Source organism: Lepeophtheirus salmonis, chromosome 7 (genome assembly GCF_016086655.4).
Source record: "Lepeophtheirus salmonis chromosome 7, UVic_Lsal_1.4, whole genome shotgun sequence".
Lineage (NCBI taxonomy): Eukaryota > Metazoa > Arthropoda > Copepoda > Siphonostomatoida > Caligidae > Lepeophtheirus > Lepeophtheirus salmonis.
In genome coordinates, this window is record NC_052137.2 from 24699722 (window position 1) to 24727327 (window position 27606).

Below are 27606 nucleotides of genomic sequence, written 5' to 3' on the forward strand. Positions count from 1 at the left end.
CTATCTCGAAATTAGGAACAACGTAAGCGGAAACTTGGAACTCAGCTAACGCAACCTTTTATATATATAGCCTATTGCATTAGGTTGCCGGAGATGGATATTGACTCTTTCGAGTTATTCTGAGTGTACACGACTACCATAAGGAGGATATTGAAAGTACATGGAAGGTCGCATTATTTGGAGGATGTTGTGAATTCGTCTCTTATGGAGTATCGAGGGGGACTCGTTGTGGATCTGTGCACTGTGGGATGCACTCGGAGAAGATAATATATCATTATAATTATGTAAGGCTCTGTCTTATATTTACTAAGAATCATGATCAAAATAACTCAAAAGAGTCGAATTCCCTCTCCCCAGTCTCTAATAATAAGAGTTGTATAAAATATGACCTACCAGTATGTAAAAATACAAGAAACCGAAAAGGACCGTGGTAATCCTGACAATTTGGGAGAGAGAATAAAAAGGGAAAATGTGACGTGAGGGAAAAATTGTAAACTATACCCTGTATATATCAAGATAGTAATTATTAATATGTTAGTCAGCAACGATTTTCAGTTTTCACTGAAAATTTACTAGTATAAAGAATGACGTCATTAGGATCCCAAATTCTGGACTATACCTATACAGAAAATTTAAAAAACCTAAATCTAGCATCGATAAATAAGGAATCAATGAAAAAATAACTATATTTCTACCTTTCATGTATTGTATGTTCCCAAGCAAATGCGCCGAATGACGTAAATATAAAGAGTTACTTAATAAATCGGCTTTGTTTGCCCAAGGATTTTCTTATTGCTTAACCTTGTGCTAATAACATTGTAGCTTTTAAAAGAGGTTGCGTGCCCATTCTTGAGTTGGACCTTATTATGAAGTCGGATTCTCTATCATAATTCATAGTACAGCTTGAAGTAAAGTAGCAGATATCAGCTAGAGATTGTTTTGCTTAAGGTTGTTTCAGGGGCTCCAGTGTCTCACATATTGTTGTATTAATTATATATAATTAAAATACCCATAGGTCTCGAAGGAGACCCCAACTTAAATTTATATATTTGAAAAAGTGTAAATAAATCTGGAATAGGATCACAACTCTAAATTAAGATCGACGTCTTCCAAATCCAAAGATGGAAAATGTCGAGGAAGTCATTGAGGAGTTACTCCATATGGCTCAAACCTCTGTACCTGAGTTCAAATCTAGACTAAGAATTTTGTTGGATGAAATTGAGGATCTGAAGAAGGAGTTGTCATTGAGCTCCAAGTCCCAGGATTCGGGGGATGTAGTTGAGATCATGGGGGAGGAAGACGATGATCTTCACTTTAAATTGGATTCAACGGGACTCCAAGGGGGGTGAGACGAGAGCAAATAACTCATGATTCTATTACATAAAAGATTACAATTTTAATTTTACTATTTATTTGAGGCGAGGTAAAAGAAGAATTTCTTTATGAGGCCAAGGATGTGATTTTGTCACAGGAAGAAGAGTCTCCCAGCACACCCGAAGGCAGAAAAAAATCCTTACCGTCGTGTTTCAACTGTGATGGCGTAGGACATATAATTTCCAACTGTACTGAACCCCGAAACCATCAAAAAATTGCAGCCAATCGTAAAGAGTTTGCACAGCGCGTCGTTTCCTCAGATAAACGATATCATCTTGACTCCAATCAAAAATTTGCTCATCTACAACCAGGTTCGTCCATTTCTGATAAACTCAGAGGTGCATTAGATTTAAGAAAAGACCAATTGCCACCCTGGATTTATAATATGAGAACTTTGGGCTATCCTCCAGGATGGTTAAAAGAAGCTCAGGTAGCATCGTCTGGTGTTCGACTTTATGCAGCTGATGGATATGACATCGGTGAAGTGGGGGATGAAGAAGGCGAATTACCCGGAGGAAAATTAGAGTATGACACTAATAAATTGATAACATGGGTAGGATTTAATAAACACATCGATAATAACATTTACATCGATGAGTCCTCTTATTATCGGGCTCCATCTATTAAAGACGAAGATTTAATATCAGAAATGTTGCTCAAGATAAAGCCCATGGCTAAAAAAAGCCATAAACGGCGTGATATGCAAAATACGAATACTCCTGATCCCGTTCCTATGAAACGAAAATTGATGGATGAAAGCTCTCCGACTTCTCCCTCTACTCCTATCCCCAATAAAGTTCAAAAGATATCTTCTGATGTGAAGATCTTGACTGAAGGTACGCCTATAGTTCATACGTTCTCCCCTTTTCAATCTTTGCCTACCGTTGACAAATGGGCAAAAGATACAACAGACCATATTTTATTTGAGAATTTACCAGACTATACTGGTAAATGGGATAAATTACTGAACGTGATTAAAAAGGGAAGAGAATCTCTATCTAAGTCTGCCCCTCAGTAATTCGTTGTCTTGTTTTACATATTGATATGTTCGTGTATGAATAATCTTTTTTTAAATTTTTTGGTGTAATTAATCGTTTGCATATTATTGTAGTGTTGTTATTTGGACTTCATTTGTTTCTTTGTAGGATTTATTCAAATTAAGTTTATTTCATAATAAATATTTAGTTTGTCGAGGATACATTTTTAAAACGACTTATTTTTTGAGGAGTTAGAATTTCACTCTTTAATGCTCCAGCATAAATATTTTTAATCATTAAAGTGACTTTAAAAAAGTCATACTCTTCAGAGAGAAATGACTTTATTGTATATTGATTTATATTGATGGATGGGAGCGATCCATAAGTCAAAGGGAATGAATAGATAAATGGTTTGCATGGTCTATGCAGTATGACTTAATCAAGCAGCAAATAGCCCGTATTTGAATGATGCATGAAAAATCAAAATGAATGAGTAAAATGACGTCATAAAAAATTAAGGCAGCTGGCAATAATCCTCTAAGCTTTGAGGGGAGGGGGCTGAATATCGATGTTTTGATGAGTGTTAAGTTATTAGTGACTAATAACTTAACACTATCACTTATTACTTATTGTATGCTGGAGGGAGCACTGATATGAATATGGGGCGCTCTTTTTGTGCTTGACGGGAGTGCAAAATAAATTTCTTATATAAATAAGGAAATTGCAAGGCCAACACCTCATATCTTACCCAATTTACAAAATAATTATTTTTTTTGTATAGAAAGTTTAACAAGTAAAAAATTATTATTTCAATGACACAGAATATGTATTTTTAACGTAACGCAAGTTCTATAATGAACACATATGTATATTATGTTAAAACTTTTTTTTTTTAAAAGTTGAGTTAAGCGACGTCATCGAGGATCGAACTACATCTGTTTTAGGACTGAACTGGACGTGACTGCAGTCTTCAGTCCTAAATAAGGATCAACACAACATTATGTACTAATAGGGTTGCCAGTAACTGAAAAGCAAACAAGGGACACCTCATTGGCAGGGTCGGGATGGGTGCTTTTTTTCTAAATACAGAACAATTCCTTTTTTTAAGGGACGGTGGTAACCAATTGTTCCTATTTTTGAAGTAATTGACCATAAATTGAATTAGATGCATATTTTCGAGTGATGCAACAATTCAATTTAATAAAAAACAAAATAAACTGTTTAAAATAAGATCCCTTCTTAAACAGAAGCATGTCTTACTTAAATGAAACTGTATACATTAATATAAAACAATAGATTGAAAGTCGAACATCCATTCTGAAATAGTGCATCTTTAGAACATTTGTAGAAAAATTGTAAACATATTTGAGCCTAAAATTTATTTTCCATTTGCATTTTATAGATCCTTTTTAAAACTCAAAGTAGTACAGTTTTAGCTCAATACGGGATGGGTACTTTTTGTCTAAATACGGGACGATTCTGTTTTTCAAGGGACGATTGGCAACCTTATGTACAATATACACTATTAGCAAATATAAGCCAATTTCTCCATATGACCAAGAGAAAGTCAATTTCATATCTAACTATCATGGATTCGAAAATTGTCATGTACTTATACCCACTTTTTTTAATCAAATTGCATCAAAATTCCTCAATATCTAAGCTAAAAGTTGTATTTCGGAAGGGAAGATTCATGCATTAAATATTCAACCCCTAATGTGTTTTCCAAAAACTGCAGTGAATCTTGAATTAATTCCATTTTATCTCATGTGCGTTGAAAGTGTATACTGTACATAATATATATTTTTCATTATACAAATTGAGTTCAATCTTAAATGTTTCAACTTTGTATAAAAATAAATGTAAATATTTATTGAAATGATTAAGTTGCTACAGTTTCAATTGGATGACATTTACTTATTATATGTAAAAGCGAGAAAATTATTTTGCACTCCCGTCAACCTAAAAAAAAAAAGAAGAGCGTTTTCCCTGACCCCTTCTGGCTACTAGTACTACTGTCTGTTGTCTCTCCAAGTAAGAATATTTTGAATGAAAGTGTGGGGGGAGAGAGAGAAGAAAGAGAAAAGGTGGGCGCTGAATGAACTGTGAATGAATTGTGAAGTAAGTAGCCTGTAGAAGAAGTAAAGAAAGAGAAGGAAAGAGGTGACTGAATGGGAAAAAAAGAGGAGGAGAACTGAGTTGAGAAGCGAGCTAGAGAAAGAGAAGGCCGGGAATTAAGAAGGAAGAAGAGTTGGAAGACAACTCTAATGTTAAATGTACCCCAATGTTTTGTGTTACTATAGTATGTTTGAGTGTGTTGTTTTACTTTTAGACTTTAGTGTTGTTGTCTACTTCTCACTCTTCGTTTCTCGCTTTCTTTGGTGGTACAACAGTGTCCTAACTGTCAGAGATCCAAAGTGTCCTCACCTGCTAGTCTTCATTCAGAATCTATAACAAATGCGACTTAAAATGGGTCATGCGGGTTAAGAAACGCTATTTTTTGTTGGTTTCTTTCTGCGCCTTTCTCTTGGCCTCCTACTGGGGTCGACATCGTTTAAAGACGGGAGTGTCTTGGAAGACTTCAGGGAGATCCATCTATGATGACTTTAAGTTGATAAAGGATTATCCTGAGCATCCTCTGATGGCCACTCTGTCAGAAGACTGTCGAATGGAAACCTGTTTTAATTTTACGCGTTGTTCAGTTGATTTTAAAGTCTATGTCTATCCGGATACCCATTCCTCTTCAAACCCCTCTCAAGCATACCTCAAAATATTACATGTACTTCGATCCTCCTCTTATTTCACGTCAGATCCAGAGAAGGCATGTCTTTTTGTTCTCTCTATAGATACATTAGATCGAGATCCACTCTCCCTTACGGACTTTGTTCGTAACATGCCAGCACGTTTTGCTAATTTGCCCTACTGGAATGGAGGACTTAATCATGTGATTTTTAATTTGTATTCTGGAACATATCCTGACTACGCGGAAGATCTCAATTTCGACGCTGGCAAGGCTATTTTAGCTAAAGCATCTATTGCTAATCTAAATTACCGCCCTGGGTTCGATGTGTCACTCCCACTTTTTCACAAATTCCACCCTGAAAAGGGAGGGGAAGAAGGAACTCTCAAGTCTCATAATTTTCCCATCAACAAAAAACACTTTTTGGCCTTCAAAGGGAAAAGATATGTGTACGGCATTGGATCCGAAACACGGAATTCCCTCCATCACTTACACAATGGCAACGAACTTGTTCTCGTTACAACCTGTCGCCATGGTAAGAATTGGAAAGAATTAAAGGACGAAAGATGCGATGAGGACAATCGAGAATTTGATCGGTAAGACTACTACATACTTTTTGTAATTCATGGATGAAGACTAGAATAAATGTTAAGTAGATTCATATTGCATATATTATTCATATGTGTCTTAAAATATGTTAATCTGCCGTTCCTTATAAATAGGTAGTAGAATACATATGAAGATATAATCAATATTTAAGACTTTGATCAAATGTATCTACCTCAAAAATAGACTTCAAACTCTTTAGACGAGATTATATGCATATACAAATTAAGAGGCACACACGAATAGGGATGTAACAATTGTCGAAATCCTCGGGAGCGTATATTTAAAAAAAAAGTATATGTTCCTTGTGTTGTGTCGGTCCTTCTTTAGGACTGCAGTCCCGTCCAGTACAATCCTCCAAATCAGTTCCAAACTTATAAAGTTCGGTCCTTGATGACATCACTCAATTTTTTTTTTTTTTTTAAATCAGTTTTTTGTACTGACAGGCCGATGGACCGACAGTCTCAAGGACTGGTCACTGGGACATATATGTTAGTAATCTGCATGACATTAGTGCTCTTATGAATTATTTCTTCCTATTTTCAACATTCTGACGTATTAGCGAGCAAGGACAACTATAGTCTATTTAGTAGTCTTTTTTCGTTGATAGGTCGTCCATCAAAGTTGCCAACATTTAATTATCTGTTTGATTTATACTCACAAAGATTTAGACAATTACCACATCTCTACACTTGAGTAATAGTAAAATTACTTTTAGAAAAAAAATTACGCTCATTAATTTTTCTGGTTTATATATGTAGATCTATTTATATCTATCCAGATATAATAGTCATACAGTATGTAATATTTTGTCCTAGGCTACACTTGTGTGTCAACATAAATACAATCTTGAACAAAAATCAAGAAAATGGGAAAATCCCACTTAATTTTTTTAATTCATATATTTCGTAGTCGTATTTCAGTCAATTATAGGCTTATTACTCACATTTGTGAGATGAGTTAATATACTCACGAATTTAGGCTATCATTTATAACTTTAATTTAATTTAAGATATGGCCTTTTAATTAAAATACGTCAATTTTTCATTCTTTTATTGTGACAATCAATTTTGGATACATTAAATGCAATTTGCCACACACCCAAAGGATTAGTCAGAATAATTTGTTCATATAAATTAACGATAATTCGTTGAAGAATACAAATGTTATTCACATTCAATTTTGAAAAAATAAAATCCTTATAGGTTGCTTTTGTGTTGTCAAATAACACTTGATCAATATATTATATTAAGTAATTGATGACACACTCTGAAAATACGTTTTGAATAATAATATTAATTAATACAGACCATTTTTAAAAGTAGAGGGGTCAACATTTGTTATTTTAAAGATAATATTTTTTTGTGCAATAGGTTGCGTGTCAACAGTACTCTTTTTACATCCCGTCCAGAACGTCCTATAATTTTTTTATAAATTCATTAAATGTACGTTTGTATCCAGATATAAGAAGATGACGGTTCGTCTCCCTTAGTTAATATACAATAGGGATTTTATACATTACCAAAAAAATTAAAGAACATGACTCTCCAAGTTCCGATCCCGATTCCACAAAAAACACCCGATTCTCCCATTTCGATGAATCGCCTCATTACTGTTAATTAGTCAACAAGTGGTTTCTTGGGATCACTGTTTAACTTTTATCTGATTAAATGCGATACTTTTTTGTCAAAATAGAAGGAATTGTAAATTTTCAAATAGTTCTTTAAAAGAAGAAGCCATTTTTTTATGTTAAGTTCAATTTCAAACACTCTGTCTACTATTTAAATAAGTCAAGGAATATGTTAAGTGTCAAGGACTTATTCAATCTTGTATTTTCTATTACCAACTTATATGAATAGTCTAGGATTAGTTTATTTTTATTCTTCAGGAACTATATACATAATGCATAGTTGTATAAAATATGACCTGTGGGTACGTAAATGATAAGAAACCGAAACTTAACGGAGTAATTCTGATGGATTGAATTATGTTTGGGAGGAGAGCAGCTTAGATGTCTTAATACTTTATTAGATAAGCAACAAACCGCCGTGAGACAGAGGTAATAAAGACTAATCACACTCCGTATATTGCAAGGGCATAGGCAGGAATGATGTCTATGGTGGTGATCCTCAATTCTACTCTGTGTCTCACGATAATTTACTAATAATACTAATTTGAAGTATTTTTGGGGAAAAAGCCGAAAATCTATGGCAATTTGAAAAATGTTTTTGAGGAGAACAGCTGTCATGATGTTTGATTATATCAGCTGCAATCAGCTGTGAGGAGGAGAGAGAGGGGAAAGGAAATAAACAAGGACATTGGCAAGAATCACTCCGATATCAATCCTCAATTCTACACTGGCTCTAAAAATGACTAACAATTATAACTAACTTTGCAACGAATCCTCAAGGCTACTCTACGTCTTATATGAGCACACACGAATTTTTAATCAGGTTTAGAATGTAGTCGAAAAAGAAAATTGTTCACTCGTAAACGAGTGAGTGTTTGGTAGGGTAGGATTTATATATATATATATACATTTATCTATGACAGCACTGGGTTGTGATTGGAGGAACATTAAAAGGTATTCTCTTAACTTCTTTTGCATTAGCGAGTATATTTATCAATGTGCAATTTGACTTCCGTGTGATAAGAATAGAATATAATTTATCTAAAGAAAATATTATAGTACACATACTATTAATTAATCAACGTTCTGCCCAAACAGTAAAGAAGGGAAGTAGAGAAGTCGAAGGTGCTCTATCAAAGATAATAATTACAACAGCTTAGGAAATTCTTTCATCGATTTGCCAACTCAAAAAAAAAAAAAAAAACGTGCGACCTAAAAAATATACCTGATTTTCATGACTAGGACTTACATTTTATAACTCCTCAACCAATCATCAGTGTTACTCTCCGTCTTTCATGAGCACATGCACTACTAGTGATTACTTTATACTAAATGTTCTCTCTTCAAGAATTAAAGAATAATTATAGGTAAATACTCAATTACTGATAGCAATCATAATACCGTCAAATAATAATAAATGCTTAATGTACATAGATAAAATAACCCTATGTGGAAGTGAGGTACACTTGAGTTTTTAACGGATTCCTATATAAATATAAGAACATTCTAGAAGCGAGAATCAAGATTGGAGTGAGATTTGTATTTATTTCCTTCCTTTCAACTAAGCTCCTCTTATCCCAAACATTTTTCAAATTGTCTGGGTCACTACGTTAATTTTCGTTTCTTTTATTTTTACAACCAACCAGGTCAAATTTTATATCTTAACTACAATCCTATACTAAACTTAATTAATTATTGATATAATATTGAAAAAGAAAGAAATAATTATTTTAAAAAGATTCATGATTGATTACATTTTAAACTATCAGTACTTCTTCATTTCAAGTTAATTTCATTATTTAAAAAAAATTATTCCAATCTGGAATATTTTTATACGAATTTTTATAGTAAAGTTGCCCACTTTACTTGTATGAATAAGATCTAGGTAGGGGATTCTACATTCTGTGTAAAAAAAATTTGACGTCGTTGATATTATCTTTCTCTATTCCCATTCTGTTTAAAATGTGTATCTTATTCACAAGCAAGAGGAATTATATTTCATTTTTATTCATTGTATACTTTCATATATTTTAACTTGATTAATTATTGTTAATATTATAAGCGAATTACCTATTTGGGTGTGTATATTTTTGTTTAGAGTAACATTTTGATATGTTTCAAAAGATAAATAAAAGTTTTGATAATTTAGTCATTAAACAGAGGTACATAGTGACACTTTACAGCCTTCGGCAATTGTTTAAGGTAGGACGTTTTTTGTTGTTTTGACGGCTAGCCAGAAGTGTTTGGTATAAGTTTTAAGAAAACGGCATCGATCAACGAAAGTATTTATTCCAATATCGTAAAAAAATGTAGTGTTGCAAATTTTGTGTAGGTTATTTCTTAACGTATAAAAACTTTTCCTAACTAGCCGTAATCGAAATTCTACGCCGGACGAGAGAATTTTGATATAGGAGGTTTCTTAAACCCAGACAGGTTCATTGTCAAGAGAGTCAGGAAGGAACTGGAAGAGTCTGGATGTAGTGTTGGATCTGTCCTGGGACGGATTTCCAAATCTGTAATTCTCCTCCCCCCCCCTTTCAGTCTTTTTATTTTTTATTTGTCAATCTTTTTTACCATTCAACGGTCCTAAGCACCAATAATTCGGTCCTTCAGTCCTACGATTTTACCTATCTTTTTATTTTCTTTAGTCCCAGCTTGGATTGCATAATATAAAACAAAGAAAATACGGAATGATAGCTAGAATCTATATTAAGAAGTTCTACCCACACACTTCCTACTTTTTTTTTTTTTTTAATGTTCCTTTCATTGGTCAGATGGGGTTGGACTGATTAAGTATAAGTAAACATTATAGTATTACATTTACTCCATTTGACCTAGAAATCTTCTTTGAAGTTAATCTAAATAAAATACATTTCCATCTCTAGGAACGACCGGGGCGCGAACCTACCAACAATGAGTTCAAGAGAATAATTTCTCCCCAGATAAAAATTTTCACATGTTAATCTTTCTTTTTGCTCCTTTTGGTAGCTTTAGAAAAAAAACTTTTACGTATGTTTTAAAAAAAAATTATTATTATCATTATTAATTAATGAATAAATAATGATTAATCCTGTATTTTAATCTTAATTCTTGAAATAAATAATTTCAAATTTTGAACTAGATGTACTCCCTAAGATGATACCCTAGGAAAATGAAATTTTGTGTAGGTTATTTCTTAACGTATATTCGTAATCGAATTTCGAAAAACAGTTGAGAAATAAACCACCTTAGTGTGCTACCTGCTCCCCTTGCTCTCTATAATGAATAAATTATAGTGTTATTAATTGTAGTAAATAACATTAAATTGTAAGAATACGTGACCTTCCATTTCAAGAGTGTCGTGACTATTGGTCCTTTGGGGAAAGGACACACACCATTGATTTAATTTGTTTTTATTATAGTGACTATTGATAAATGATTACTCTGAACAAAAATAAGCATTGTTATATCTTTGTATATTACTAATACATTAATGTATGTTCTTGGAGTTATCTCTCGGGATATTGTTTTCTCTGAGTTTTACACCTAGGGGCTACATTATTTAAGTTTGCCCGCAGGTAATACTTTATTTTTCTATCTCGAAGTTAGAGACAGCCATAGCGGAAGGTTGAAATGTAATTATTGCAACTTCCTAATTATAAAAAAGTAACTTGGCGTAGAACAGTGTCGGCGTCTGAGTCACGTGTCAGCCGTGATGCTTTGTTTTGATTTTTCACTATCTTCTGTGCGTGCAACCTTACACGTCAAATAAATGGGTATATAAGTATTATTGTATTAAGTAGTTATGTGTGGGTGTGCTCATGAAAAACGGAGAGTAAAGGTGGGTTCACTGAAGTGCTTACGCAAAATTTAGCCTGCATTTTTTCATCCTTTTTTTTCCTTTTTTTTAATAATATTATCCTGATTTAGTAACTTTTTAATTTAAGAGAGAAAAAAAAATATATAGTGAAGTGCAATAATAATAAAAAAGGAAGCGTGTGTCACCACTTACCTGAACCTATCTTTACACTAAGGATTTTTTGATGAGTTATCCTCTATATTATGAAAGAAAAATTTGTATTTTAGCCGAAACCAAATTACTCTGGGTAATGCCGGGTACTACCCGTTGTATTTATTAGTAACATAAAAATCCCTTAAATCGAATTCGAATGGAAAATCCATTGATTTGATACTTTACTCGTATACTGGTTTGATAGAAAGTTCTCAGACAATTTTTAAAATTAAACTAACATTGTCCTTAGTGTTTAAATATACATATTTATTGAAACAAACTTATTGATTAACACATCATCTTCCTTTTTATCAATCAAATCTGCCGCCTTTGGCGGAATTACCTTCTCTAAAGGTGCTGCACGCCGTTCTCACTTAGTTAGAAAGCATTATTGACTTCCACGCCTTCTCAATGTTCGGCCTCAGCTCCGCTAAAAATATGTGTAGATTTTTTGAGGACTTATCATTCAATTTGCGCTTAAACTGGGTAGTCCATGGGGTTCAGGTCTTGGGGGGCTACATCTCCTATGACCAGAATCCACAATTCGGAAGCTAAGTTTTCAACCACATTTGAGTCGTGATTTTAGTCTGGCCGGGAGGCCGCCCTGCTGGAAGACTGTGGGGGGTCTCCTAAAACCTACTGAATCCATGATGGTATTTGATGGCGGACTTGGCCCTCCTCTTTACCACAAAGGCGGTAACCCGTGGTCGACCACTTCTAGGTTTGTTGTCTAGTCCCTCCCCTCACTCGACACTCCCTTTAACAAAGACTTTTTCTTGTTTTTGTTCGCAGAGTGTGCAAGAGAGTAGCTTTCTGTTTTACCAAAAAATTTATAGTCTTTGTTAATCAGTGCCGATTTCTTATTTTTTGTCTCCATGTATATGTATCTAGAATATTTTTTCTTATCTCTAATTCTAATTTGTCTGAATTCTGTATAAATGCATTTTCATCTCTTGCGCAGTTCATTGTTAATCTCTTTAATACTAAGTACTTTTGGACAAAAGTATTTTTCATAAACCACTTAAATTAACTTAGTTTGAATCGATTCCACAATATGCTTAAGTTGTGTATGTCCAAGAACTTTCTGTCAAGCGGTCTAAAGTCAAAATTTCATAATATCCCTTAAATCGAGGCTCTACTGTGCATAAATTTCACAGTATTTATTATTAACTTAGGGGATACGGAATTTTTGTGGTATCCCGAAAAATGAGAGACCCCAGTATATCCACTTTTTAGAAGTATGAATCATTTATCATTTACGTTTAAAAAAGATATCATTCATATTAATGAGGCTCTTGGATTTTATAACTATGATAATCATGGGATATCCATCATATTATATAATACAAATCTAAATCTCATTTATGATATTTTGTTATATCTTTGAAATTTTAATTATCAATTAAGTGCATTTAAATATATATAATAAACATAATCAGGGGTGTCCACAGAGGTAGGGCTGAAAGGACTACAGCCCCTCCAACCCAAAATTATGGAATGTTTGCAATTTACTAGAAAATGTAATATTTAAAATTTAATTTTTCATTTTTTTAAAATTTGACACTCCTAAAACTAAACTACGCTATCTACGCGGTTATTAGCTCTTTGTATAATAATCCCCAGCCCTAATTCGTACTAGTTAGTAAGGTCAATTGTTTATTCATAATAAGTTGATTTTGATTAGAGGGTTAATTATAAGAGTACTTGTTGGGCCTATAAGTAGTAGGTTTTTTATTTTTTGGAGGATAGTAGAATTAAACACTATCTTATTCATTGTTATGTTGTGGCTGGAGAAAAGACAGAGGTCCGAGTTGAGGGTAATTAAGTATATTTTAATCCAAGGATTTAGGTCCTTACTCCTAGTTTGGGGATTTTTTTGTTATTTAGATCCTTTAATATTAGTTGGAAACTTATTAAAGTTAGGTTAATTTCTTTCCCATTTATGGAGCCTAGACTTAATTGTAAATAGGAGGTGGGATTGTTGGTTAAAAATCTAAAGAACCGAGCCACCCTCCCCCCCTCAATATATTTCTGCGGACGCCCCTAATAATATTTACATTGTAACTACAGATTTTTCAATTTTTCTTCATTGTATTCAAGTCAAGATCAACAAAAGATTTGTAATCTCTACAGAGTGTGAACCCAAGGAATAAATTACGAAATGGTGATTTCTAAGAAATCACCTTTTGTTCTTTAAATTCTGCATTTAGCTATATTTTTTAATTAAATATGTCCTTCTTTATTAACAATAATAGCCTTGACACGCTTTGAGCAGATGGTCAGCTCTTGACGATGAAGGTTGTGTCCATGGTGTCCAGATTGGTCTAAAAAAATGAATTCCGGCATACATTCTGTTTAGGACCATTTTACAAGCTATCAAGTCAATTTTTGACTTAATTTATTCGGTTCTTAAAACTGTTGGTGGTCCTTGAATTTTTCTTTAAAATGTGGATGGATATATTAGATATATATTATGTGAATTGCACATATCTTGCAAACAATATTCCTGTTTTCTTTATACTGTAATATAATTAGTGTTGGACAAGGTTATGCCATCATGTGAGCGGGCTTGCTAGAATTTTCAATTTGATGTACTGTACAGGCAGCTGAGCAAGACGGACATACATGACGTCATAGAGTATGACAACGGAACTCTAACTGTCAAGGAAGGCAATATATAGCTACTCTTGTTAACATTTATACTCATGACGTCATGATTAAAAAGCGTGATGGAAGTCAAACATTTGTTGGAAATGTGTTATGGTATAACCTTGTACATCTATTAACCTTGGTGTTGGATCGGTCTAAAAAGATTATAGTTATATCAACCTGATCCTGATCAATTTTGTTGTCTTAAGACCGGTCCTAATCAGTCTTTTATGGTCGTTTCACCTGTTGAAGTTTATCATAACCTCTTTCAAAGAGACTAAATATCCTATGTTTAAAGTTCTGTGGCTAGAACGTATTATATATTCTAGCTGACATTCATACTTTTCTTCATTTTAAATGCCCAATAGGTTTTTAGGGCAGTTTTTGTAATTTTTGTGAACAGCTGTAAATTTGTGAAATTTGTTTCCGAAAAATTCAATTGTTCAATTTTTTTCAAAAAAAAAAATAAATCATTTTCTATGAACAACTATGGATTTTTGAATTTTTTTGTATCAAATTTAATATTTTAATTTTTTTTGTGAATAGCTATAGATTTTGAATTTTTTTCCAAAATTTTTAATTTCGGATTTTTTTCGTAAAATATAAAAAATACGATATGCACCTGAAAACTCTTTTTTTTTTTAAATCGTATTGGTTGCTAAATAGAGGTCGCACTCTCTATAATTTATTAAATTATATCATTGAATAATTTAAAAAAATGGAAAAACACATTTAAAGGCGTCACAAAGTATCGTTTTACCTTCTTTTAAGGACTGGAAAGTGGCACTTGATTGAACCGTGATTGTATATCAGGACCGGCTCAACACTATTTCTTGACCATTTAGATCTAGTAAAACAAGTTTTTTTTTTACATTCTTGATAAGTTTATGATAGTGGATACACCACACACTGATTCAAAATATTATCTACAAACAACTACAACAATGGTCGAATCTTTATCTTATAATATTACTAATATTAATCAACTACTCAAATATATTTGATAAAGTATTAAGTTTGAATATATTGCTCATTAACATTTTTTTAGTAAGTCTGATTTGTAATGGGTGTTGTTTTTTCTGTATTTATTATAATATTGATAAACTAGGACGTTCCCGTATTATAATTTATTTCAAATTATTTTATTAATGCTTAAAATATCATCTGAAATGAGTAAAAGTTGTCAATTGACAACATTTGAAGTTTTTCCATCCCTTTGGTCATTATCATTAGAATAATTACAATGTGTTCCTCCTTCAACCATAATGAAGAAACATACTAGAACTAACTTGCTACTCATTTTCTTCCTACATTTACTTTTGTAATTCGAATTCAATATACGTTTTCTCTTTTTCTGTTAGTGCAATATTTTTATTTTTTGGTGCATTTTCGAATCTACAGCCCATACCTGAAAAGAAACTTATTAGCGTAAAAATTAAGTTGGGCTTGTGTACGTGAGCAGCTGTGCCCCGTGGTAAGTTAAATCTATCCGCCGTTGCTTCACTGTGCATCAAGGAACCCTTTGATATAAATGACAACGAAATTTCACATGATAATATTTTCTTGCAATGAAATTATAAGTAATATGATTGTGAGTAATGATATTGATTCACAATTATATTACCCACAAGGTGTTTGTCTCCCAATGATAATGTACGCAACGTTATTACCCCATTGTTTTTGTCACCAACTATTTTACCTTCAGTCATTTTATAGTGAACCCTTTAGGTATGTAACTCAGAATTCTAAACAACTTTTATTTTATGTATTTATCTGTCTCCGTTTTGGAATAAAACCCTATGCGTTTATACCACTATAATATTATACATATTATAGTAGATAAGGCACTCTTCATTTACATGCATTTTATTTTAAAGCACACTTGCAATGAACGTCAATAACAGAACTCAATTATACATTCATAATACATATTTATTGTTTAAGACTTCGGAAAAAAGTATAAATAAATACAGTACTATGATGTCATGTTCTTTTAACATCTGTTTAGAATAGAAATGAATGAAGTTAATCCCTTCTATGCTTTATGCACTATTTGCTAATTATGTTATATTGTTCAAATGACCCCTTAAGTCTTAATATATGTATGTACATTTAGTGGTAATATTTGGAGTTATTAGGCGTCAACAAACATAAATACTTGCTTTAAAAACACAAGGGAACATTCATTTTGTAAAATGCACTTGGAGTGCAGAATCCAAAACTGATCTCAGTCATCTAAATTCTAAAATATCTGGGATTATATTAGTTTCGGGACTAATATCGTTCAGAGTCATTTTTTACCCTTAAACGAGTCCACAAATTAAAATTAGGAGTAATTAAACTGTTGTAAAAGGGTTTTGTTTATTAAAAAAGGTTTTTATTGTTTTTGTATCCTGTTATGAAGTCGATATATTTGCATTTTTGGCTGAAAAATGATGAAAAACGAAACTCATCATTTCAGACCCTTCTAACTAATTCATAATACATAGTGATCCAGAATATCAAAGCTTATGTTATAGAAAAATATTCAATATTGAATTTAATAAAAGATATATTTAAAAAATATGCATCTCCAAGAATTTTTCTTGTATTTGGTATTTATAAATTATGCCATTTTGAATTATTAAAATTATCTACTCATCGCTTTATTGTTTCAATTCTCAAGTATAATTCCCAAGGAAAGAGTCCCCTCTACCCCCTTATGAGGTCTGGTAGTTGTCCTCGAATGAATTCTCCTCCCGTCTTCCCTTGTGGAATTCAGAATCCGAAGAAGAATATCTTTTGAGATGGATGATCAAGTTATAAGTATCTCCCGTTATTCCTCGATCTTCCTTTTACGAGGCATGACGTCATGAACTTGGCATAGAAATCGGAAAAAATATTATTATAATGTTGACTATTAGCTAGTATCCCCCTAGCTAGAACAAAAATCCTTGAAGATGCATATTTTTTAAATATATCTTTGATTAAATTCAACGTTGATATTCCTCATCACTGTGTATTGTGAATAAGTTATAAGGGTCTAAAGAAGAGTGTTGTTTTTCATCATTTTTCAGCCTAAAAATGGAAATATATCGAGTTCAGAACCAGATACAAAAACAATCAAATCCATTTTTTTAGTCATAAAAAACACTTTTACATCAGTTGTATTATTCCTACTTTTAATTTGGGGATTGTTTTAAGGGCAAAAAAATGACTCTGAATGATATTAGTCCCAAATTACCATAAATTCAGATATTTCAAAATTTAGATGACTGAGAGAAAAACGGAGATCAGTTTTGGATTTTGCGCTTAGAGATAAGTTTGATTATTGTCTTCAATTCATTATTCAATGATTGTTGGGAATTGTCATCATGTCGTTACCTTAATTGTATCACGGAACTTGCCATTCGATAAGAAACAGGGGGGAAAGGTACAACATATCAGATTGTAGTGAGTCAATTCCAAAAGGGTTCAAATCTTAACAATATCTAATTCTAATACATCCAATCAACGTTCAAATCACTGATTAGGGGAAAAGAAACAGGCACATCGACAGCTGACAATGTTATTATAACAAGATTAGCCAGCAACGATGTTCAGTTCTTACTGAAAATTTATTCTAGCATAAGGGATGACTTTACTCAGACGCCCAAATACAGGAATATAAGGATGGAGAAGTTTTGAAAAACACTTTGAATACAGCGTTGATAAAGAAAAGAATAAGTGGAAAAACAAATATAAATGATTAATTTAGTAACTTTTTATATAATAGATGTGCCCAATGACGTCACCAGAAAGAGTGTTACTTCCGCGTTTGCCCCTACGATTTTCTTGTTGTAATAACAATAATACAGCTGATATTTTTGTGTTAGTGAGGTAGAGGCGTGAGTGTTGTGTCAATCCTTATTTAGGACAGAAGACTGGAGTCATGTCTAGTTAATTTTCGGTCCAGTCCAGTTACATCCTACATCTCTTTCCTAAAAACTGATCAAGTTCGGTCCTTCATGAAGTCAATCTATTTTTGTTCTCCATCTTTTCTAGTATCGACAGATAAGCAGCTTTTAAAAAAGCGCATTCAAATTCAACCAATCAATGTACAAAACACTGATTAGGAGAAAAGAAGTAGAAAAATACACAGCACACAACAAAATACACCGTATATTTCTACGTTAGTGATGTAATGCCCTGAGAAACAAGCACCCATCATCTATTTATAAGTCAATTCCCAGAACTGCTACGTGAATGTTTGATTTTGAGCATTTCAATGAATGTGTCTGTTTTTTGCATTGGTGTTAATTTCTCACTCACTCGTAATAAATGTGTTTCTAATTTAATTTGTTTTAAATATGTGTATTTTATGTTTTTAAAGCAACGTCAAAAGATAATGAATTTTTAGTATGTGTATGGCGTTATGCATGCATATGATTGAGGCTCTATTCATTAGTGTTGAGACATCGTGGACCGATTTTTTTCCGTCTCAATCTATGGTCTATGCGGATTTATGAGCTGTACATATATGATTTATGCACACGACTGACTATCTTTTCTATCCACTCTCAATCTAGACCGTCAAAAGGTAATATAAACATTTGTAAAAATATATAGCTTGCCTTCTTCTATAATTTTTGTTTTGACAACTGTAAATTATTATTATTCAGAGAAAAGTTATTAATTATTATACATACTGAATTGATGATCTTGTCAATGACTAAATATGAAATGACAGAAATTCTAAAGGAATGCCCGTAACGGGTATAAATTAGTATAAAAATCAAAATCCTCAGTAGTACCTATTTTGAGTTCAAAACGTGTAGAGTCTGTTCCTTTAAATCATACAAGAGTAAATTAATGGAAATAGTTTAAAGGAAAATACAAAACATCTTTTTTAATTTCAAAAAGCCAGTCGTGGAAACACATTTAACTTCTTATTATGACGTTACTGTGCCAACGTTCACTATTTTGAAACACATATAATGTTATCAAGAATGTACATATAGAATCTGTTTAGATTGAATTTAAAATGAGTATAATTTTTTTAAAGACTGATTAAGTGCGAATTTTTATTCCAGACCGAAATTCAATAAAGGAACGAATTAGTTTTGTTCCACTAAAAATAATAACAGTCTTCGACCGGTCTAGGTTTTTCATAACGAAATGAATCTCGAGTATTTAGTTCCAAGTGGACGCTCAATTATTTAAATGAACCATTTCAAATATCATTTAAAAAACTATCATGCACTATGGGATTTATTAGTACAAGTATAAGGAAAAATAGACAGTGTTTACTCAACGCTCTTTAGCATCCTTATATATCAAACTTTTAAACTATGAAGTCTTTTGAATTCTTTGCAGTTTTCATAAGAACTGTACAAATTAATATTTTAAAATAGTATACAAGGAGCGGGGATCAAATTGTCGCCAAAATATTTTTTTACAAAAAACAACGCAAAATGTACATTTTTTAACTTTTTTATTGAAAATCAAAACTATGACGAGTAGATAGGTATAGAGTAGCCATTCATTCGATATAATCACCGTTGGCATCAATAACGGCCTCAATATGGCCTCTGAACTGGCCGCAGGCTCTTCTGACCATCTCATTGTCCATGTTGCCGAATACCTCCTTGATGGAGTCCATCAGGCTGGCCTTGGTGCTATGGGGATGTCTGTTGGTATGTTTCTCGACATAGCCCCAGACAAAATAGTCCAAAGGATTAAGGTCGGGAGAGTTAGGTCACAAATCCTTGGTTACGACGTCATAACTGTTCTCGGTTAACCACTGCATGGAGATTTTGGACACATGGCAGGGTACTGAGTCCTGTTGCCACACCCAGAGCCTGTTGCCACACCCACATCCCTCGCCATGGCCTTCATGGACCTGGTAGGGTCATCCTCAACCATCTTCTTCACCTTGTCGACAAAGTTGGTGTCCCTGACCTTCCTGTCGGCGCCCTCCTCCTTGGGTGCCCTCTTTATGGTGGTATCAACATCCCAGATGTCCTCTAGCTTCTTACGGATACGCTGAACAGTCCGTAAATTCACTCCTAAGGTTGAAGCAATCGTTGAATTGGAGATTTCACCTCCATTTTTAACCAATGCCATGACTACGGCGGACCTCCACTTATAGCTCTTTATCTCATCATATGATGACGGCATGATGCTAACTGAACTACGTATCGTCAGCTGACGAGAATAGCTTTCCTATTTGGTAACCGGTTTTTTATTTGATAATGTCGTCTTCAAGTTATCAAGGTTTAAAGTAGGCGACAATCTGATCCCCGCTCCCTGTACATAAATCACGGTTACCTCGAGGAAAATAATATGTTTTGTGAAGTCAATTTCATAAAATATTTTGCATAAACCATTTGTGGTCGGGGAACAGGGGTAATTTAGGAAAAAAAATTGGGGTAAAGAGAGTGGATGTTGTTAATTACCGTGATAAAACATGGAAGTGGAATTTTTATTACCGATTTCTTTTCTGAAAAAAAAAAGAAGTTAAAAAGTGCAGCAAAAATTCAATTTTTTAAATTGTTTTATAAACAATTAATAATAATAATCCTGGGGATGGTTCTGCACTAATTTGGGGGTAAAGTAACTTTACTACAAGTTCTTTTGGGGTAATGCTATAAAAAAGTTCCCCGACACCTTCATGAACAATAAAGGACCTATCCTATTTTCCCAATGCTTTCTTCGATAGCCAGCTTCGACGGTCGCTATCTATATTTAATGGTTTTTTATAAATAAGTATTTTTAGGACCCAGTCATTCCCGTGACCGGCAAATTATTTCTCTGTAAAATTCATCCCATGTCATTTCATTACCATTTTTAAAGGAGATATTTTGTGACGTCATACGGCTTAGGTTTTTTAACTATTTAGTAGGTTTTGTGTAGGGGTGTAGAGTGAGGACCAAGTCGTCAGCACTGGAGACAAGTGATGACTAGTGAGACGGATATGAATTATTTATGGATTAGAAATGACGTCATGGTAAATCTTAATAGTGAGTTGGAACGGAATCCCGATCCGGGGATAATATTTATACCAAGATAATGCCTCCATAAGTCATTCATATTCTTTATCTTCTTCAAAACATTCTTCAAATTTTCAAAGTGACCAACATCATTTTATGTTTCTTTTTTTTTTAACTTTGGATTTCCTATTAGTTGAATCTGTACTTATTTACTTTCCGTCATTCATGAGTATACATACAGCTGATTACTTTATATTTAGATGCTCTCTTTGAAAAATTATAGACTAATGATAACAGTTATTGAAATTAATAAAAATAAAAAAGACTCATGAGACCGCAAACTATAAAAAAAATATTGCAGCCATTATGGTCATATTGTGTACAACTCTAAATCTGTATAGGTCTTGACATAAGAAACTTGTCAGCCATGCTTCATACTATTATTTATACGCATAAAAAAACTTGTAGATCTACAGACTCTACATAGTATTTTATATAAGGGATCTTTTTCTCTTGTCAGGTTCTTCTTAGATGTGTTTTTTAATGCTCAAGATATTATGAATAATTTATTTATCTTTATGGAGTAAAGAAGGAGAAAGATACATTTGTGTTTGCTCTTAAAAGACGGATAATAACCTTATAGTTATAATTGTAAGGCCTTGTTGGACTCAAAGTAGAATTGAGGATTAAGATCGGAGTAATTCTTCCCAATATACTTGTTTATTTCCGTTCTCTTTCACGACAACTGATTGTAGCAGATCTAATAAAATGGCATGACTGCTAAGCTGCTTATTTCTAAAATATTCTACAAAATACACACGATTTTCATCACTACTTATTTATAGCGCTCCAAGATTACGTTTCAAATATTAAATTTTTGGAGAAAAAAAAATCAAAAATCTTTTACCTATTCATAAAATGTTCAATTTTTGGAGAAAAAAAATAAAAAATTCCGAAAATCTACATCTGTATACAAAAAGTTCGATTTAAAAAAAAAAATCCGAAATTACTTTTCAAATATTAATTTTTTGGAGAAACAAAATTAAAAAATATTTTAGCTATACATAAAATATTCAATTTTTTGAAATATATAAAATCAAAATATTAAATATTTTGGGGAAAAAAATCCGAAAATCCACAGCTGTTAACAAAAAGTTGGATTAAAAAAAAAAATCCTAAGTTACGTTTCAAATATTAAATTTTTTGAGAAAAAAAATTAAAATATTAAATTTTTGTGGAAAAAAATGTCAAAAATTAAATTTTCTAGTAAAAACCAAAAAATATTTCATTAAGGGACGGCTATAGCCCACCCCTGTGGAAGCCCTGAACCCTATTCATAGTTATAGAAATTTGAATGTGTTATGTTAACTTTCTTAATTGTTAGTTTTGTAAAATGTAAGCAATATGTACATATACTTCTACGTACTTGTATGTAGAGATAAAGTTCATCAACCTAAATGAGTTATTGAATATATAAATGGATATATGTACATATCAAGTGCACAGAGGGCAAATCATTATTAACCTTTAATGTAATATTATACGTAAGCTTTTTATTTCTGTTACTTTTAAAGGTGTTTAGTTCTTTTCTTAAATGTAAAAATGTTTTTTTTCTCTCTCCCTCTCTTAAAGGTGGGATTATGACTCCTTATTATTGAATTCAACATTTTGTCTCGTCCCCCGTGGTCGTCGACTGGGTTCTTTTCGTTTTCTAGAAACCTTACAAGCTGGTTGTGTCCCGGTTGTGCTTTCAAATGATTGGATCTTACCTTTTTCGGAAATAATTGATTGGTCAACTGCTGTCGTCATGGCAGATGAACGTCTTCTTTTACAAGTTCCAGAGATATTGAGATCCATCCCTCAAGGAAGAATTTTCTCTATGAGAAAACAAACGCAGATTCTATGGAATCAATATTTGAAGTCCGTAGAAAACATTGTAACGACTACACTAGAGGTTCGTTGGATAGAAGGAGCACTACAATTTCTATTGGAGTAATAAATCAAATCTAATTGCTTTTTGTTTTTTCATTTCAGATCATTAACTCAAGAATATCAAGATTTAGAGCCTCGCGAGAGAGTCATGTTTGGAATTCCTCACCAGGTGGATTAGTGACTCTTCCAAGTTACTCGGATGTATTGAATAGTTTTCCTTTCTTTGAGTCTTCTTTAGCAATAAAAAAGTTTACTAAATTTACGGCTGTGATCTTTGTCCCAAATTCCTTTAATTTAACGCATATCTACTATAATAGTAGCTTTCTTCACTCCTCGCCTTTATATAAGCTTATTAAAAGGGTTTCTGCCAGTTCCTATACGTCCAAGGTAAATATAAACGACACTCAATCTAAGGAAAAAATGGCAAAAAAAAATTTAAAAAATGGCACAATTTTTCCAAGCCTACTACGTAGGTTATAAGAAAACACTTTATTTTATCGACATCTTAAGAGAATCCTTCTGGTGCTAGGTCATTTCATTCCCACTTTAATTGTGTGATGTCTTACGGTTTCAATCCAGAACTTAACTTACAGCAGGTGAGAAGCCTGAGCACAATTGCTTATTATTTATGTAGATCTGAACTGCGAGAAGAGGAAAATAAGATAAAACGAGATAATGAAATTGATGTGAAGGGGCAAGAGTAGTGATCCACGGAATGGGAATCCATTCCTACTCAATATTAAAGAATTATGATAACGTCAGTTATGATCTATAAATACCATTTATCATTCATACCCGTATCTGATGCGATGGGTTTGTTGTAAGAGCTCTAGAGAGAAGGTGGAGTCGAGACACATGGTTGTACTCAAGGTTAATAGGAATACAAGGATATACCATAACGCTTTTCCGACTGATGATTGACTTCCATCATGCTTTTTAATGGTTACGTCAAAGAGTATATACTGTTACTACTGATCATATAATTCATTGTGTTATATGCTGTTAATATACTGTTGTTATACTCTATGATCTCAAAATCTGCCTGTCTTGCCGGCAGTCTGTATGGTACATCAAAGTGAAAATTCTAGTAAGCACCATTAGATGATGGTATAGCCTTATATTTCCATTAACCTTGGTATTACTGAATTAAGACCTATGTATGTTAATATCAGCCACTTTTTTATGATTTTGGGGAGAGAAAATAAATTACTGCTATAATTAGGAGAACCTTCTGCATTTAAAATAGCATTAGTGCAGGGGAAATATGATAATTGTATTAAAATTTATATACATTTATTTTAAAATCAATTTACAACAAAGATAGGAGAGAATGATTCTTTTAGAGGAATATGTTAACACACACACGACTTATTAAATAGTTTGTTCATTATTTAATCAGTCGTCGTGATGTAAACTTCTCCTTCTGAAGTACGATTTCTCAATTGTCTTTGGTGTTAATTGTTTTAATATACATAATTAAATTAATATTAATGAACTTAAATTTAGAAGGTTATCCTCTTTATAGCAGTGATTCATTTTCTCTACCCCTCCCCCTCAAAAAAAAAAGTCCTATAAAGGGCAGCTGATATTAATAAGGGTCTTAATTCAGGCGTGCCATATATCTAGCTCGCGCCTTCTCTTCGCATTCTTACAAAAATATCTTCTGTTGACATGCCGACTCCCCAGGCCTCCTTCTACATCCCTACACAAAAAAAATCTACTAACTTTTTTAAAACATAAACCGTATGACGTCACTAAATATCCCTCTTCAGTGTGAGAATGAAATATCCGGGGATGAATTTTACAGGGAATGAAATTATCGGTCACGAATCCTTCTATAGAACAAAGAGGGATATGATCAGCTTTATTTTTGCATCTGTATCCCTGGTTTTTAGAAAAGAAAACAGTGGAGGAGTTATGAACCTCCCTTCTACTCTCTTCTATGATCTCTTAAATATTAGTTATGGGACGATTCCAAAAAAAATCTGAATGCCGATTCTGATGTGATTATAGCTAAAGTTCCCGATGCCAATTTTTTAATATTTTAAATAATAGTTATTAAAAAATTTCCCGAAAATTTCTAAGAATTATAATTGATAAAATAAATTGTAAATTATACAAATTCAGGCTTTCCTAGATATATAATTTTATAAAATATCGTAATTAAATAATTTATTATTTCCCATGCTCGAAAACTATGTAGAAACAGATTGAACAAAAGCTAAACGTGTTCTAAACACATGCTGTTGGTACAAGAATTGCTATTTTAGGGAATAAGTTTTTGTAAATGTAATTCATGTTGTAATTTCTTTTTACTCATTACTCATTTTTCGAGTATTCAAAATCATAAATTATTTTATTTCAATATCTGATAAAATTATAAGACTCGAGTTATAAATACACATGCTCGTTTTTTTTTTTGTTTTTTTTGTATCTTCACGGATATATTTAAAAAATACATTTCATAGCTTAGATAAAAAGTATAAATAGTTTAATACCAGTAATAAATAATAATACATAAGAATCGGATTCGGAAATGAAACAGTATTTTTCCGATGCTGATTCCAGAAAAAGCTCTGAATTCTCCGATTCTGATTAATCGTCTAATCACTATTAAATATGCTGGATCTAAGTTAGTCGGAACAGTAAAAATTCATTTGACAAATTTGTATGATAAATAAAAATAATAATAATAATATTGTATCTGGCAAGAAATAATCCTGTGGGCCTTTTTCCTCATAATAACTGATGTGTTGACGACAAGCTACCCCTACAACAGGATAACTTATTTGATAAAAAGTGTGCCAATATACCTGGTTAAAAATATAAAAGTGTATTTTATATGTATGTTGGTTAATACATGTTTTATAAAGGTGTCGGTAAAAAATGCTGCCTTATATATATATATCAACTTACTAGAATTCACTCTTCTTTTTTTTAGCTATTTTTTCCTATAATTTCATACAAACCATGTTAATTAAAAAAAAAACTTATATTTGAATTAGATTGTTATCTTATGGATGTCTGCGAATAATGCCTCAAGTTCAATTCCGTCCATTTCCTCAATGAGTTCAAGACGTCAAATTCCAATACATCATGTACCTGTAAAGGACGTAAGTAATCGTTTCATGCCCTTGGATTTAATCGAAACAGAGGCAGTTTTGTCTCTTGACGATGATAGTCTTTTAACGACTGAGGAAATTGATTTTGCCTTTGGGGTATGGAAAAACTTCCCTGATCGCATTGTTGGATATCCAGGGCGTTCCCATTATTGGGATCATATCAAAAAATCATGGGTCTATACTTCTAAATGGTTGAATGAAATATCAATGGTGCTAACTGGCTCGGCATTCTATCACAGATATTATCATACACTTTACTATAAAGCTTCTCCTCCAGGAACAAAAGAGCTTGTGAATAAACTTAAGAACTGTGAAGATATTCTCATGAATTTCTTAGTGAGCTCAATCACAAAAAAATCCCCCATCAAAGTCACTCAAAGGAAACAGTTCAAATATGCCAAAAGGGATTCATCGTAAGTTTTAATTTGTCATTCTTAATTATCGTTTATAATTATATATGAATATTTTAGGTTCACTAGTAAGAATGAATGTTTTAATCAAAGACAGGAATGTATTAATCACTTTGCATCAAAGTTTGGATATATGCCTCTCAAGAAATCTTCCGTTCGATTTGATCCATTATTATTCAAAGATCATGTCTCTAGTTCTAGAAAAAAATACAGAAGAATTGACCTCATTCCTATTAGTTCCGGAGCTTTGTAGTTACACACATATATAGACCTATATATTTTTATCTATAATCCTAACACACATTTTTAGAAAAAAAAAGGATCTCATCGTGAAGTGTGTTTTTTTTTAATTGTCATTTCATAACAATATATTGTCAAACATATCTCATTTAAATAGCCTTTGTCATATTAAATATTTATATTTGTATATATACAATAATGTTCATCAAAATGATCGAAATCTCGTACTTTAACCCGGTAAAAAATCCTTGGATTTTAGTGCCAAAAATCACAATTTTACTTTAAAATCTATATTTTTCTTAACCTGACTTTTTTTGGTGTGATAAATCGATCAAAGAAAAGTCAACTTTTTTCGCGATGGAATGCAAGACAGTTTGAGCTTAATTTAGTTTATTTTTATACCTATAATAATGGATTAATCTTTTATATACTTATCTTGCAATTAGTCTAATTCAAATTTTAAATTGTTTTATTATTATTTTTTATAATAATCACTACGGTTATGCTCGATTCAATGACGTCTAACTATTTTTGAAATAATCATTTCTAGTCTCTAATAGTTGAAACCCCCTTTTTAGCTTTGGTTATTATATTAATAACCCAGGTCATTGATCAAATTGCAGTCACACTGAATATTATGTCCAACCCCTCGTATCCATATCATCATTAGATTTTAAACTATACTTTAGTTAGTTTTTTATCGTTCATTCTAGATTTTTAACGCATTAATTTTTTATTAGTATTAATACTTGTTTTGTATCGTTTTAGTATATCAAAGAAATAAATGCTGTTTATTTTATACTATTTATAGCTATAAAAATATCTGGTCTCTTATTTTGATAAATTAAAAATTATGCTATAATGCCATCATTCAGACCCATTATATTATTTCTCAAATTTTATGACATAGTTTGAAATGATATAAATGCATTCTATACAATCATGAATTTATAATATTTTATCCACAATATATCCCCTATAATTT

At 32.2% G+C, this 27606-nt stretch overlaps 2 protein-coding genes across 2 annotated transcripts; both read left to right on the top strand.

Moving 5' to 3' along the window:
• The first annotated feature begins 751 nt into the window (after nt 1-751).
• On the top strand, nt 752-2572 carry LOC121121704 (zinc finger CCHC domain-containing protein 8 homolog). Its single transcript, XM_071890212.1, has 2 exons — nt 752-1345; nt 1419-2572. The coding sequence occupies exons 1-2, from the start codon at nt 1303-1305 to the stop codon at nt 2390-2392; spliced, it is 1017 nt and encodes a 338-aa protein (XP_071746313.1). The 5' UTR covers nt 752-1302; the 3' UTR covers nt 2393-2572.
• A 1811-nt stretch (nt 2573-4383) lies between these two features.
• ttv (exostosin glycosyltransferase 1 ttv) lies at nt 4384-27441 on the top strand. The gene is made up of 5 exons (XM_040716209.2): nt 4384-5687; nt 22550-22871; nt 22952-23236; nt 25855-26384; nt 26442-27441. Exons 1-5 carry the CDS (start codon nt 4828-4830, stop codon nt 26632-26634), a joined length of 2190 nt encoding a protein of 729 aa, XP_040572143.1. The 5' UTR covers nt 4384-4827; the 3' UTR covers nt 26635-27441.
• The last annotated feature ends 165 nt before the right edge of the window (nt 27442-27606 follow it).

Bases quoted from the DNA above. Each gene is read 5' to 3' on its own strand.
- LOC121121704 (XM_071890212.1), top strand. From the start codon at position 1,303: ATGATCTTCACTTTAAATTGGATTCAACGGGACTCCAAGGGGG. The intron at 1,346-1,418 runs GTGAGACGAGAG...TATTTATTTGAG, and splicing joins TCAACGGGACTCCAAGGGGG to GCGAGGTAAAAGAAGAATTT.
- ttv (XM_040716209.2), top strand. From the start codon at position 4,828: ATGCGGGTTAAGAAACGCTATTTTTTGTTGGTTTCTTTCTGCGCCTTT. The intron at 22,872-22,951 runs GTTCGTTGGATA...TTTTCATTTCAG, and splicing joins TTGTAACGACTACACTAGAG to ATCATTAACTCAAGAATATC. The intron at 23,237-25,854 runs GTAAATATAAAC...TATTTGAATTAG, and splicing joins CCAGTTCCTATACGTCCAAG to ATTGTTATCTTATGGATGTC.